This window comes from Maylandia zebra, linkage group LG1 (assembly GCF_041146795.1).
Source record: "Maylandia zebra isolate NMK-2024a linkage group LG1, Mzebra_GT3a, whole genome shotgun sequence".
Taxonomy (NCBI): Eukaryota; Metazoa; Chordata; class Actinopteri; order Cichliformes; family Cichlidae; genus Maylandia; species Maylandia zebra.
Window position 1 is genome coordinate 42,589,412 of NC_135167.1, and position 15,832 is coordinate 42,605,243.

At 42.6% G+C, this 15,832-nt stretch overlaps 1 protein-coding gene across 4 annotated transcripts in view; it reads left to right on the forward strand.

Annotated features, from left to right (window-relative positions):
- shank2b (SH3 and multiple ankyrin repeat domains 2b) overlaps positions 1-15,832 on the forward strand; it is a 312,524-nt gene that overhangs the window by 228,977 nt on the left and 67,715 nt on the right. For all 4 annotated transcript variants that reach the window (XM_076886830.1, XM_076886835.1, XM_076886831.1 and 1 more), the window contains exons 15-16: positions 5,419-5,501; positions 8,017-8,141. In XM_076886830.1, the coding sequence (XP_076742945.1) occupies positions 5,419-5,501; positions 8,017-8,141 (208 nt within the window). The remainder of the gene's footprint in view (positions 1-5,418; positions 5,502-8,016; positions 8,142-15,832) is intronic.

A 15,832-nucleotide genomic window follows, 5' to 3' on the forward strand; every position in this document is an offset into this window, starting at 1 on the left:
TCTCAACCTCGACGATTGGCGTGTTGCACTTTTTCCCTTTTGTTGGAAGATTGACTTTTCTAAGGCACTCAGTCCTTCTGGGCTTGTTAAAAATTCATATTTGTTTTTTTAACTGGCAGAGGGGGCTGATGAATTCCGTATGAGGCAGGAAGAGTTTTCTTGGTCTGTGTGTTTGTGGACAGAAAGAAGGTGCCACACTGCTCAAACTAAACTAAGCTGAAGGTAGCACTAAAGCATGACTGGCAGCCTGAATAGTATAATGCAGGTATTCTATAAAACCCTAGTAAAAAGAAAACATATCAAATGTTAAATCTGAGTCTTTTCTTACATTTGAATCCATCCATATGTTTTCAATACGTTACGATCTGAAAGCTTTAAAAACTGGGGGAACAGCTCGCAGTTAATTAGATTATTTGGCAACAGCTCAGTAACATGTTTGGATATAAAAAGAATCCCATCCCAGAAATGATTCACCACTATGTGTAAAATGGTTCAGCAATTAAAGGTTCAGTCACACTAGAATAAAAGCAATATGGCAAATTCGTACAAGAAATACAGAGACATATGACTATCTAGATTTTACACATATTAGGGCAATTTTTCCATTACAGAAATAATTATTTCATGTCCAAAATATCTAAGGCAGCACATCAAAATGTTAAAAAGTAAATCTAGCAATATACCTAAAACAGGATTTGTAATTTATAAAATGTGGAGGTGAAGAGTAGTCATGGGCATGCAGGGACATTTCAGGTTGTGTCATTGTGTCATCATACAGATCTTTACATCATCAAAGGAGTCCCCTACACCAAAGAAAGACACAGCCACACTGGCTTTGCAATTACTTGTTATCAGCAGGTTAGACATGCGACCCTACCGTCTCCGTAGAGCTAGCAGTCTGAACAACAACGACAGCTGGTTGTAAGCTAACATTTTGCCAGCTAGTGTCAAACTTTGCCTCTTACAGTATGTAAGTAAGGTATGATTCGAACATCAAATGAGTTTTTTTCACTAAGCATCAGAGTCAAACAAAGTTGCATCCACTTCCAAGATATTGGCTAACAGTGGCTAACGCTAGCTAATAGCAGCAAAACAGCAGTTTCACCAACAGAAAAGTTTAGCATATTCTCAAAAACTCGCTGTGATTGGTCACCAAACCATATCGGATTGCTTTACAAGCATTACAATGATGTTTTTATTGCTGTATTTCACCATTTTTGATACCATAATCCACAAGTACTCTCTTCTTCCACTCCATTACTCTTCAAATCTGAAATGTAAACAGGAAATCGCTCCTTGCTGATAAAGACTGCAATGGAATTGGAGTAGAAAGAAAGCCAGATGTCAGATGCATCAACTCTTGGCTGTCTGAAATAGAACGCTGATGATGCTGGTGCCCAAAGAGTCAATTTCACAGTCATATGTCACAGATGATAATGCACAAAGTAATGAAATGATGACTAGGAGTACACGCCCACATATTCTAACCACCATGAGCTTACATCATTTTCTCCAGCAGCCATCAGTCATGTAAGGAAACAACTTATTGCTGTGCTCTTTAGCCAGAACTCCAAACCCCAATAAAAAGTTTCATGTAGACAGCAGAAGAGCGATATCATAGCATAACATATAGAGCCTCTCATGCTGACTATAAATACATCATTGCCTCCCACAGTCCAGACCAAGGCAGCGTTCTCACTGGGGTAAGCCAGCACTTTATCCCATACATCCTGGGGAGCGTGTCGCACACCCGTTATCTCCCACTCTGTTTTGATAAAACAGCCTCAGCCTGATGTCCCCCTCTCATTAACTATCGAATAGGACACTTCCTGTCAGGCCCTTTCCCATACCCTGCTGTGCTGACCTATTGAAATGTCCACCGTGTAAGATTTAGGTGATCATGGTGTGATTACCAGTGACCGCCTACTTTAGGCTGGAGGGTGTCTGCGAGTGAGTGAGCAAGTGTAAGGGAATGCTGGGAGATAACCTTCAGTATGTCAGCAGTGCCGGCCTCCTTCCTATCCAGACAGATTGCGTTGCTAAGGGAACTGTTGCTAGGATGGCACTAGCTCCTCTCTCTCCTTCTTTGTTCTCCCTTCTCTCTCCCTCTCTCTTTTCCTTCTCTCTCTCATCCCACATGTCTATTCACTGCAATCCTTGTGCCTAATATAAGCTGAATGATGCACTTTCAACAAACACCTCAGGCTGGAGCAGCAAACTTGGCCTTTTACTTGGACCTCTCCCCAGCCAGTTTCATGGTCAGTTCTGCTTGGCAGCTCAGATGATGCTGGTCAGTCTCACCACAGCAGGCTCGGCCACGATCACTGCAGGGAATGAGAGGTTGAATGTTGCATGCATATAGAAAAAGAACAAAATAGTTGTAGTTAATATATGCAGAGCTGAGGAGAAGATGTCTGATTAGACCGTTTACATAAAGGGGTGCCTCTGTATTTGGAGCAATCCTGCTGTTTTTGTGGAGATGCTGCATTGCCTTGTAGAGGATTCCTCAAACACAAGTGCAGTGTAACGGTTTAGGTTAGGACTAGCAATCATAGCTGACGCTGATGCTAAACATCGCAGATATATGCATATCAAACACCATTTGCAGTATGACTGCACTAGACATTTAGCATTGCCATTAATTAGCAAAAAGAACAGAGGATTTCAGTAGAATATCAACCTACTAGTACATCATTTGACCGCAGCATTAAAACTACATGCCTAATATTGTCTGGGTACCTCTTGGACCATCAAAACCTCTCCGAGTTATCGGTTCAGAAGGTTTGATGGTTTCCTCTGCACTATGACTTCACAGCAAGAAATATCTGGGTTTGAACCCACTGGTCAGCTTCGGCCTTTCTGTGTGGACTTTGCATGTTCTATCTTTTCTGGCTTGGGTTTTCTCCCACAGCCCAAAGACATGTACATGTTAAATGAATTTGTGATTGTAATGATGCTGTGGATGTGAGAATTTGTGGTTGTCAGTCTCTTTGTAGCCCTGTGGTGAGCTGGTGACGTGTCCAGGGCGTATCTGCAAACAAACTGGACTTTGAAGGTCAAGATTTCTCAGCACAACACCGCATAATATCAAGCTGACCAATATAATTCACTTCACCTCTCAGTTATTTCAATGATGTGGCTGATGAGTGTAGCCTTATGCTACAGAGTCATTTTAAGAAAGGGCTATTAAACACTATTAATCCATGTGTTTATGAAAACAGCCATTTAAGCAAAGTCTACAGATTTGCAAGGCTAGACCAACAAAGGAAGAGAAGGTCCGATATTAAGATAACCTTTCTGAAAAAATTACTTTTTTCACTCAGAGTTGTTGCATGTTAATTTTTTTTTTATATACAATCAATTTTTTTAACATGCAAAAAGGGGGAGGATCCCCCACTTTATGGGGGAACACGCTTTTAAAATTGTAGTCTCATGCACCTCTGTGTGCAGATTACCACAACCATGGCCTCACTGAGGAGTACTCTAAAGGACAAAGCACATAGCTTATGATACTTCATGCTTGTTTCTTTTAACTTCTATTTCAAGCTATTCAGCTGACAAGTAGGGGAGACTCAGAGCAACTGCAACTTTTTTCTTTTTTTTTCTTTTTTTTTTTACTACAGTGTACATGTACACTCACTGGCCATTTTGTTAGGTACACCTGTTTTGGTCCTTGTTAATACAAATATATACGTCAGCCAATCACATGGCAGGAACCCGGTTCATTTATGCATGTAGACATGGTCAAGATGAACTGCTAAAGTACAAACTGACCATCAGAATTGGGAACAAAGGTGGCTGAAGTGACTGTGGCATGATTGTGCATGCCAGATGAACTGGTCTGAGCATTTCAGAACCTGCTGCTCATCTACTTGGATCCCACACAAACATCTCAAAGTTGTCTAAAAAAGAAGAGTTCTCTTAGTGAGTATGGCGTGTTGATGTTAGAGGTTAGAATGGCTCATTCTAAAAAGATAATGGGACAAAAGTAACTCAAATAACCACAAGGGAGCATCAATTAAATGCCACAGCCTACCCGAGTATCGATGCTGGCCATGTCCATCCCGTCATGACCACAGTGCACCAATCTTCTGATTGCTGCTTCCAACAGGAGATTGTCACAAAGCTCATATAATTTCAAACTGGTTTCTTGAACCAGAGATTTAAAGAAACAATGCAGATGGAAATGGTTACAAAGTCATTTCTAAAGCTTTAAGACCAACAAACCACAGGGAGGGCATCTATGGAGAAAACCTGGAACAGGAGTGGCCAAAGTTACTACCAAAGTGCATTCATGTTGATTCAGGAGGTCAAGAAAAAGCCCAAAACATCATCGAAAGAACTTCACGTCTCACTTGTTTCAATGAAGTCATTGAAAGATAAGATAGACACTGGGCAAAAATGGCATTCATGGTTTATTACCGTGGCCAGAAAGAACACAAAGGCACAAATAAAACATAATGATTTTTAAGTCGTCCCAGTACAACTCGGAGCAATTCCTTTCCCCAGGACTGTACCACTAACTCAGACTGACTTCATACAAAGATCAGGATCTGAGCAGCTCTTCAAACAAACAAACTTTATTCATTCAGTCATCAGTGTTTGTTACTGCTCTGATTATAAAAACTGTTTCCGGTGTCCCCTTAAGTCGTTGTTGTTGTTTTTTAATTAAGATGTGATTCTAATAAAGCGCTGTATAAAACTGATCCGATCCTCCGCTGGGTCATCAATCAGTGAGTCCGCCGTCACCGCCTCACTGCTGCTGCCCCCCTCCCTCCCTCCCCACCAACCTGTCGGGTGCAGCGCGCAGCACACCTAGACATCTCTCCGTCCACAGCGTGGCTCCCTCCCTCCCTCTCTGTCTCTCTCTCGCTTTCTCTCCCTCCACCTCCCAACCCGGGGAGCTCCAGCCTTCCTTCCCGCCTCATGATGAGCCGTTAGAGGCTATCACCACCAGCCTGATGTCGCGTCTCCTCGGCGGCGCAGCACTCCCGCACGCCGGGTCAGAGCCTCCTCCTTCTCCTCCTGCGCAACGGGAGCAGCAGCGGAGGTAACCGCGCCATCGACCAGGAGAAGCGGACAGGGAGCGACTGCGGCGGGGAGAGGGCAGGGAGGCGCTTCTCGTGCGTCGTCTACCCCCGGTTTGTGTTTCTGCTGTTTTTTTCTCGGAGATGATGTCGCCGGGCTCCCGGGGCCGCTGTCATACCGTTTGATAGAGACAGAGGCCGACAAGAGGAGGAGGGGGGAGGAGGCAGCGGTGGTGGTGGTGGTGGGGTGGGGTCAGGGTTGCCCTGCCCTGCCCTGGCCGGACTAGCGCTCCACCAGCAGTATGAACCTCCACTCGGGCAGGGCGTCCGTGGCCATGCTGCGGATGATGGGTTGTGCTAACGGGCGCTCTGCTCGGCATCTCCTCCACAGTGACTGCGTGGTGGACGAGAAGACGGTGGTGCTGCAGAAAAAGGAGAATGAGGGATTTGGCTTCGTCCTGCGTGGGGCAAAAGGTAGGAGCATTTATCGACTTAGCTACTTTTTGTGATTGTTATTCGGATCTGTTCTCCCTTTCTCCCCAAACCGAAGGATCCTTATAAGTCATCAACACTGACATGCCTCATGAAACTATTCACCAATATATGTCAATTTGCATTTAAATTTCAAGTTTAAGCCTTCTCACTCAGAGGCGTGTGTCTGCGTGGCACTACAAAAACATGCAGATAAGTTCCACTAGAAATATACTTATAGAAACTTTAATGCACATAAGGAGTGATTGCACGCCAGCACTCATTTGATTGCACATAAGTCTGCCTACATTTTAATGTCTTTTCATGCATGCTGCAGAGGTCTGTGAACATCTGTAACAACATCTGTAACAACATCAGACTGAAGGCCTTTTTTATTCTTTTTTTTGGTTAAGTAAGTCTGCGTGTAGCCGTCTTTGTTGTGTCCGCCATCCTTCACCTCTTTCCACCACACCAGGAGTTGTTGTGATAAGAGTGGCCTACCCATGCAGTTTGCCGTTTCACCAGGCTGTAAGATTGGCACTAAAAATAGCCAGTTTGAGCTGCTGCATCGGTTTCTATGACGATTCTCGCCATGTCATAATCCACGTTTGCATTCTACAACTGTGCGCCGCTGTTCCATTGGTCTACACCATGGTTACTGTCGAGAGGTAAATTTAGTATGTTCATGTTTTTTTAAGGCACATACAGAGAGAGGGGGAGAAAAAGGAGAGGGACTGACATGAAGGGAGAGGAAAGAGGGATTTGGCTTGAAAAACAAGAGGAATGTTCTAGTCATCCTAACACACGTTGCTATCACCCCGGGGGAACTGACCCAGCCGAGCTTATCCTGCACTGCACGGGGTGAACAGGCATACACAAACTCACAAACATGCGCTGATGCTCGAGCTGTCACATAAGCTCACATCCTCTTTTGTGCTCTGCAGTTCAGCCTCTCTCTTCTCTCTCCCTTGCGCTCGCTGTCTCTCGTCCTCCTCTGTCACTGTGTCACACACAGACAGACACCTAAAGAAACACAGTCATCACAATCATGCAAATCCCCTCATAAGTGCTGTGCAGGGTGAGTTATAGGAAACGTCACTTGTCACCGCTGCGTTCTCTCAGTCCAGTATTTTCTAACCTCCTTCCCGCCACAGAGGGAGCGCGTGCCGCGGCTGCGCGTGATGAAAGTGATAGTAGAGAACAGGAGAGATGGTAAACTTTTCTTAAAACGAGGGATGCTTTTTTGCCACTTTATTCCTGAGAAACAAAGAATTTTACGAATTTGCTTTATTATTAAAATTAATGAACAAGTCTTGCTCACACAGAGACTTGACATGGGGAGTATGGCCAGACTATATTAATAGTTGTATATGTTGTGCTTTATGTTGCTTTCTTATCATAAGCCTGAGAGAATGACTTTAGCACGGAATAATCTCCTTATTCGTACTTTGTTCAGCCACTACTAACCATCTAGTTTCCTGACTCCTGCTTCCCTACCGGCAGGCTGACCGAGTCGCTATTGTGCTGGTCCTTGATGTCATTCACCTGCCTTTCAAGAACGTTTCTCGCCCCCCCTCCACTGCTATGGACTGCAGCCGGTGATAATAATCGAGGTCACAGCAGACCTCCAGGGCAGAGCAAGAACTGCTCCTGAGCTGTGCAGTGAAATGGAGAGTCATTCTAAACTGTTGCAGCTGGTAAAAGTGGTTCACATGCTACTATGCTGAGCTCAAGCAGGCTGCAAAGCAGGACAAATGCCTACATGCAAGGCAGTTTTTCTTTCCCACTGTCGCCAGGTGCTAGCTCATAGGGGGGGTCATCTGATTGTTATTGTAGGGTCTCACAGTGTAAGGTGGCGGCAACTGTTGTTATGATTTGTCACTGTATAAATAAACCTGAACTGAGTTAATTCTCTGGGTAAAACTGTTTTAAAGTCCATCAAACTGTCAGTTTTGCTGCTTCATGGTCTTAAAAGAATTTTAAATCCTTAGCTGACATATACAAACCCGTTTGTAATGAACATGTAAAAAGCTAAGAATCTGGGTCCAGCTCATGGTAGCCAGGAAGTAACTTTAGGCACACGTGAACGTTGGGTGAAGCTAAAATCCCCCTTTTAATTCTGCCATGGGAGCATTCATGCTTTAATCATACCAATTATTGCTAACCCTCTAGTCAAACCATGACAGTATTAACAGGGCAAATTACACACGCTGATAGACTGTGTGGTTGTTCATCTGCTGCTGTGTATTTTGTAGCTTGCAGAACTGAATGTAACAAATGGGTTACATTCAGTTTAAATGTTTTACAGGTTTTTATACTACGCTGGGGTTAATCTGCCCGTGCACAGAGAATTAACTGACATTTTAAAATCAGGTTTTAAAAAGGTTTTACGTCTTAGATTCATTGTGTCATTGTGTTAACATATACCTGTTTGTTTAGATCTTGTCCCTTTTTAAAACTGCTTTCTTGCATTGTGCCTTATTTTATGGGACCACGCTCTTCTCTCTTTGATGTCCAGCGGATACGCCCATTGAGGAGTTTACTCCCACACCTGCCTTTCCAGCCCTGCAGTACCTGGAGTCTGTGGATGAGGGAGGAGTGGCATGGCAAGCAGGACTTAGGACGGGGGACTTCCTCATCGAAGTAAGAGCTGCTGCAATTATTAAATCATTTTGCTGTTCCTGCGTATGCAATTCGGTGACCGAGCGTTGGTCAGACACATTAACGGAGCTGAAGTTTCTGGACGAGTTTTGCTTAGTAACACGGGTTGAAAATGTTGGTTTTGTTGTGTGGTTTTTGGTGCATTTTACCTCAGTGCTCCTGGTTGTCATGTTGGCAGTGGGACATGCTACCCTTCTTATAAAAGGGTTTGCGTACACTCAGAGCTCGCTGTGTTTATGTGTGAATAAGCAAAGTGTGTACAGCATGTGCTGCATTCATCTTTTTGTCCCCTCATTTGACTGGGCTTATTCAGCAAACTCTTCTGAAAGAAAATTTGGCTTGATCGTGCAGACGTTTTCAATAAGACCTCACTCTGTTTGAAAGTGTTTGGGAGCCACTTCACTGTGAAATCATCAGTTTGCATGCAATTAGACCGACAGCTGACTCCTGCCACTTTTGATTGGTATGGTGACTTATGGAGTGAAACATTTTGTCGTCTGGTGAGTGTAGACATTGTCATGGGATTAACAGAGCACTGAGTGAGTCTTAAGGCCTGTCCTTCCTGTTTAGTGCCACTGAGCCACGCCTGAATAGTTGACACGGGACTGATGCTAGCATGTGAATCCACAGCATGTTTGCTTTGTGCAATCCTTGATGAAATATAAAATATACAGACAACATTAACTGCATGTATCAGTTTAGAAGTGTTGCTTGAAGCAGCCAGCACAGACATTCATGTGTTGGGTCTTTTTTGTTGGGATTTGTTTGGAAACAATATTTTGAATTGTTACACTGTTTAAGTGTTTTCTCCCTTGTCTGTGGTGCAAGTCAGCAGCTGTACGATGCATCATTATATTCCTGCACTTGGGGTTGTACCAGATGCAGAGGGTCACTGAGAGTATATTTGGCCTGATTAAGAGCCTGGTGCATGATGTATAACATGAAACAGTATCTGTTTGTCCTCCATAAGGTGTGATATTACTGCGAGTTGTCAGGGCATTTTTCACCAACTTTAAAAACACCAGGTTAGCTTTGATTAGGTCTATAGTGAGAGTTGATATTTACACATGTTGCTGACTGGATTGCCTGTCCCAGAACTGTATCAAGCACTCAAATATGATATGGAAATGCATTTCATTTGATTTGACTTCCAGTACAGGGTTAGGCTTTTTCTTCCACCACCCTCAACACACCAGACATTTATGTCCCTTTAAGAAATATTCCTGTCTTTGGTTGAAAAGTGAAATGTGGTGGTTTTAGGGCATAACAGAGAGATGAATTCAACCCAATTTCAACCATTCACCAGAATCCCACTGAGCAATTTTCCATGTAACAAAAAACAAACAAAAATTTTTAACTTCAATTATGAAAATCCAGCAGATCCTGTTATTGTTTTAAAAATGCTACATGCTACAATTTGTTGATGCTGTTCGAGCTGTAGCCTCTGTTTCCTGTTCTAGCTGAAAGGATTGGGACCTGGTGTGGTCTTTTTTTTTGCTTTAAGCTTCAATGTGTTGTGTGTTCAGGGATGCACGTCTGAATACTTTAGTTGTAACGAGGTTTTATTTGAATTACCGGCACCTTCCTTTTAGCTCAAAGAAGTCAGGCTGTTCTCCTCTGCCATCTCTGTACACTGTGTAAACCATAAAGATGGTTATGTGGGAAAATACCAGTAACTCAGTAGTTTCTGAAATATTCAGACCAGCCCATCTGACTCCAGTAACCTTGACATGTTCAAAGTCACTTAAATCTCATTTCCTCCCTGTTTTGGTGCTCAGTTTGAACTTCAGCAAGTTGACTTGACCATGTCTAGATCCATAAACACATACATTGCTCCCATGTGATTGGTCCATTTCATATTTGGGTAATGAGCAGGTGAACAGGTGTGGCTACTGAAGCAGTCGGTAAATGTATTTTAGCAAAACAATTATTTGATCCCTGCTGTATTTGTAGATTTGCTCGTTAGCAGAGAAATTAAAACCAGCTTCATTTTAATGGCGAGTGGCAGAATATCAAAATACAAACAAACAAAAGAAACATGAAGGTTATAACATGATTTGCAAGTCACTGAGTAAAATATTTGGTCTCAAGCAAAACATGACTTAGTACTTGGTGGAGAAAACCTTGTTGGTGCGCACAGATGTAAGAAGTTTCTTGTAGTAAGCAGAAAAACAGCCCCAAAGCATGATGTTTCCACCTCCACACGTGACTGTGGGGATGGTGTTTTTTTATGCCAAAGAAGTCGATTTTGGTTTCATTTGACCACCTGACCTCAGGTCATTGGTTTAATATGGACCCAATGAAGAGAAGCCAGTTTAGGAGAATATGCTCTCTCTCTCTCAGTCCTTTAATTAAAGCATTCAGGGAGTTTTTACGACATCCTGATAATAACGAATTACCACAATCGAGCCTAGAAGTAATAAATGCATGAACTAGTTTTTCAGCATCACTCAGTGACAGGATGCTTCTCATTTAAGAGATACTGCTCAAATGAAAGAAAGCAGTCCTACTTATTTGTTTAATATGTGCGTTGAAGGACATGTCCTGGTCAGAAAGGACTCCAAGATTCCTCACAGTGTTACAGAAGGTCAAAGTCAAGCCTGAAAATTAGAGGTCATTGTGGTCTTTATACCTTTAAGACATTCCTGCCTAATTGGTGTGTGTTATCTGGCTTCATGGACAGATAGAGCTGGGTGTCATCAGCAGTGAAAATGTATGCTATGTCTTCTAATGATGCTGCCTAAGGGAAGCATGTATAATGTAAACAGAATTGGTCCTAGCACTGAACCCTGTGGAACTCCATAATTAACCTCAGTGTGTGAAGAGGACTCTCCATTTACATGCACAAACTGGAGTCTATTAGATAGATATGATACAAACCACTGCAGTGCAGTACCTGTAATACCTACAGCATGTTCTAATCGCTCTAATAGGATATTATGGTCGACAGTATCGAACGCTGCACTGAGGTCTAGCAGGACAAGCACAGAGATGAGTCCACTGTCAGAGGCCATAAGAAGATCATTTGTAACCTTCACTAAAGCTGTTTCTGTGCTGTGATGAGCTCTGAAACCTGATTGAAACTCTTCAAATAAGCCTCTGCAGATGATCTGTTAGCTGTTTGACAACTACTCTTTCAAGGATGTTTGATATGAAAGGAAGGTTGGAGATTGGCCTATAATTAGCTAAGACTGCTGGGTGAAGACATGGCTTTTTAAGTACAGTTTTAACTACTTCCAGCTTTTTGCTGATGGTCTTGTAGCCTATTCCAGCCTGATGCAGGTCTACAGGTGGTTGAGAGATTGGAATGGAAGAAATTGCAACTGTGGATAGCTGTGCTTTATACGCATAACAAGTGGAAAACAGGAGTGTATGTAATTGATAAACTGATTCATTTCGTTGTGAGAAAACTTAGATCTATTTCCACCACTCAAACACGCTGTCAGAAAATCATGGCATGCAGTAATTTGTGCTGTTTGTGCTAATAACTGTAAAGTTGTAAAATTAAATTGGTGAACATCGTGCTGAGACACGCTAGCATGTCGTAATGCATGTTGCACATCTGTGTTGTGTATTAACAGCTGAGAGGAGCTCTGTTGTTACAGTTCACAACAGTAAAGACAGATGAGGATGAAGAAAAGAGAGCAGAGATGCCTCCAACTGACTTCTGACCAACAATAGTAACTGTGACTGCTGTTTGGAAGTTTTTCACTTAAAAAAAATAAGATTGATTTTGCTTCATGTCCGATTGTGCAGCTTTAATGTTCTGGCTCAGGAGTATCGGACACACAGAGCTACAGGGAACCAAGTGAGCCAAAGGTAAATGTTACTCGAGGCTGACAGGTGTTTTTACCTGTAGGAGAAATAATTTGAAGAAGAATTTGAAGAATGCATCACACTGGACATTGTCTTAAAGCCAGATTTGACAGCTCTGCTTCTCTGGAAACATTAATACTGATGAAAGACATGTTGAGTAGCAGTTTGCTAAGGACTGACTGCAAAATATTGTGTTTTTAATAATACAACTAAAGATTAGGTCAGTTTTTGTTTTGGATGTGTGCAGTTATATTTTATATATATATATTTGTAACAAGGTTTGTTGTTGTGGCTGTAATTTGTGATGATTGATAACTTCGACCCCGCTGTTTGATTTGCTGCCTAGTAACAGATGTTAAACTGTTGCTGAGTGAATTCAATGAAAGTGGTAAAATGTCATCGATTGGTTGATTTGTTTTGTACCTGACAGATTTAGTTGAAACATTTTCAGAGAAATCTAAGATCAGGAGTCTCCGTCTCACTTTACTCATCTTGGTTTCTGTGTAGTCTGCACAAATGACACTGTGTTGTGTAAGCAGCTGCAGTATCTGATCTCTTGGGGTTATCATCCACTAGTAAGGATTTGTGTTTATCAAAATGACTTGGAATAATCTTTAGTGCTGCTGGGTGTTTCACTAATGTGAGCAAGGCTCCTCACCAAAATGCTTCAGAGTCATTATGGATTTCTGACATACTAGTGCAAATCTCATACTCTGAATACTACTGTAGGAATCTCATCTTGTACGTATCACAAATCACATCAGAGTGGCACATCTTCTATTTTGAGCGAGCTTTTTTTATTCTGTTCTTTTACGAATCCATAACGGCCGTGTGTCTGTAAGCAGCACTGCACTGGGGATTGCTTTATTCTGCCTTTCTGCTAAATGGAGCATCAAATGAAGAGAGCAGACTCTCTGTGTCTGAAGCTCAATGTGACTTCAGCTCAGTCTCCACTTGTCTGTTATTAATTTTATCTCCAAATGTTCTTGCGACCTCTTTAATCATCTCATCAGTCTGTTTCAGAAGGTCCAAAGTCAAAGCTGCCGACGTGTCAGCAGCATCAGTGTCTTTACAAAATGCGTCAGCGGGCTTGAAAATGTTTGACACGTTCACAGCTGTACAGCCTCTAGCTAGTTAGCCAACCACAGCTCATATTCTATAATGAGCGTGTGCAGAATATTACTGCACTGATTCCAGTCACTGTTTTACTGTTTTGCTGTTTTAGTGTAGCACTGCCATCTCCAACCCACAGCCCTTAAATCATGTTTATTTGCACAACGAAGCACACAACTGTCTTATTCCCAGAAACATATTTCACAAAATTCATGCTGGTTCATGTTTGCTACTGTGTTGCATCCTTTTAAGAACACTGTGTTTGGGAGTTCAGAGGAAAGTTGATGATGTTCTGACAGATAGATATTATCCCAATCTTTCTTGATTGCTCAGCAGTTTGAAGTCTCCCATTTTCATATGTTTTGTTTCATAATGACAATTTAGTACAGAGGCATGCTCTTAATATGCGAAGAATGTTGTGTGGTGCTGAAATATACTTTATAAATAAAGCCATTTCCCAAAAAGGGGGTGATGCTGTTGTTAAAATAAACTGGGATATATGTGATTAAAAGCTAACAGCAAATGGGCTGTCTTGTAGCAGTTATGACATAGTGGTGATGCAGTTACCATGGTAGCCTGTTGGCTGTTGTATCTAATCCCATTACAGTCCCAACAGATGACCAGCAATATTGAGCTGCTAAACAGATTTCCAGTGAAGGGATGTCTCTGGCATGTTTGCCTGACAGGTGAACTCTCCATGCTCACATTTCTGCTACATGTGAGGGAGGAAAGTCATGAAGCATTGGGGCTGTGAAACCACTTTTCTGTCTTTAAACACATTTTTAGTGGAATTCTCTCGAGGATGGTGCATGTTGATTTTAAATTCATGGGTTGAATGACAGTAGCAGTGACTCAGAGGCATGCAAAGATGGAAAAACAGAGGAATGTGTTAAAGTAGTAACAACAGGCTTTTGCATGTGGACACTGGGCTGATGCCTTTTTTATTATCCTGCAATTTATTTTCCAAATACCTGGCCATTGCTTTCAATGCTAAATTCAATTCTTGTTTACGCAAGAATGCACAAGTGTGCTGTTTCTGTCTCCACATTAGCAGAATGCATATCCTCTTGTAGGCATGATTTAAGGCTTGGCTGAGCATCAATCTTTTATTGCCGTTAGCAGCCTGGCATGATGATGCTTGCGTGCATTTTGTGCACTTGTACACAAACACTCAAGTCATCTGTCTAAATGTGTTTAAGTGGGTGCTTGTCGTAGTCCCCATCAATAACTGCGATGCTTCGGCTGTCTGCACTTCCTGTCAGTGCAGCTAGTTGACTTTGTCTGAGTGAGAGAGAGAAAATGAGGGAAACCTTCATTCAAAGCAAAGGAAGGTGAGGGATGTTTGCTGCAATTAAGGGCAGATTTACTAATAGTTTGCACCAGTGCAGAACCCTGTTCTACTGTTACAAAGAACAAAGTCTGGATTTTCTAAAGCACTATAGTGCATATGTATTTGTAGGAGTTGCTCGTTCCGTACTCAGGGCAAGCAGGGCATTTGTTTTGGGAATAGTATTCCTGCTTTTTGCAGATGACTTGGTTCTGTTGACTTCAAGAAAACATAGTCTTCAACAGCAAGCTGATGTTTGAAGTTTTCCAGTTATACGACAAGTTGCGAGGATGAGAGCCTGAAGCCATGGTTGCTGGAAAATGGTAGATTGCTCTTTCTGGTTTTGGGAGAGTCATTGCCACAAGTGAAGGAGTTAGGTACCGGACCAGTAACAAAACACAAGCATGCAGACATCTGTATGGACTCTCCCACTTGCTCCCTGTCCGGTAATGTGGATGGAAATGGAAAAGCTCTTAGAAATAGAATGACAAGCCCAGTCATCCAGAGGGAGTTGGGAGCTGGGAGGAGACTCCTTCTGTAGGAAAGGAGCCAGGCAAAAGGCATCTGATCAGGGCGCCTCCTGCTGAAGATTTTCTGGGGATGCTCAGCTGGGAGGAGACCCCACGTCAGGCCAGAAACTTGCTCAAGAGATTACATATCTCTTGTGGCCAGAGTAGTACCTCAGGATTCTCCATGAGGAGGATCAGCTGACCCTGAATCCTCCCGTAGTTATGCTGCAATACAGTGGCTTGCAAAAGTATTCGGCCCCCTTGAACTTTCCCACATTTTGTCACATTACAGCCACAAACATGAATCAATGTTATTGGAATTCCACGTGAAAGACCAACACAAAGTGGTGCACACGTGAGAAGTGGAACAAAATCATACATGATTCCAAACATTTTTTACAAATAAATAACTGCAAAGTGGGGTGTAGGTATTTATTCAGCCCTCTGAGCCAATACTTTGTAGAACCACCTTTTGCTGCAGTTACAGCTGCCAGTCTTTAAGGGTTTGTCTCTACCAGCTTTGCACATCTACAGACTGAATCTTTGCCCATTCTTCTTTGCAAAACAGCTCCAGCTCAGTCAGATTAGATGCACAGCATTTGTGAACAGCAGTTTTCAGATCTTGCCACAGATTCTCGATTGGATTTAGATCTGGACTTTGACTGGGCCATTCTAACACATGGATATGTTTTGTTTTAAACCATCCCATTGTTTCCTGGCTTTATGTTTAGGGTCGTTGTCCTGCTGGAAGGTGAACCTCCGCCCCAGTCTCAAGTCTTTTGCAGACTCCAAGAGGTTTTCTTCCAAGATTGCCCTGTATTTGGCTCCATCCATCTTCCCATCAACTCTGACCAGCTTCCCTGTCCCTGCTGAAGAGAAGCACCCCCAGAGCATGATGCTGCCACCAT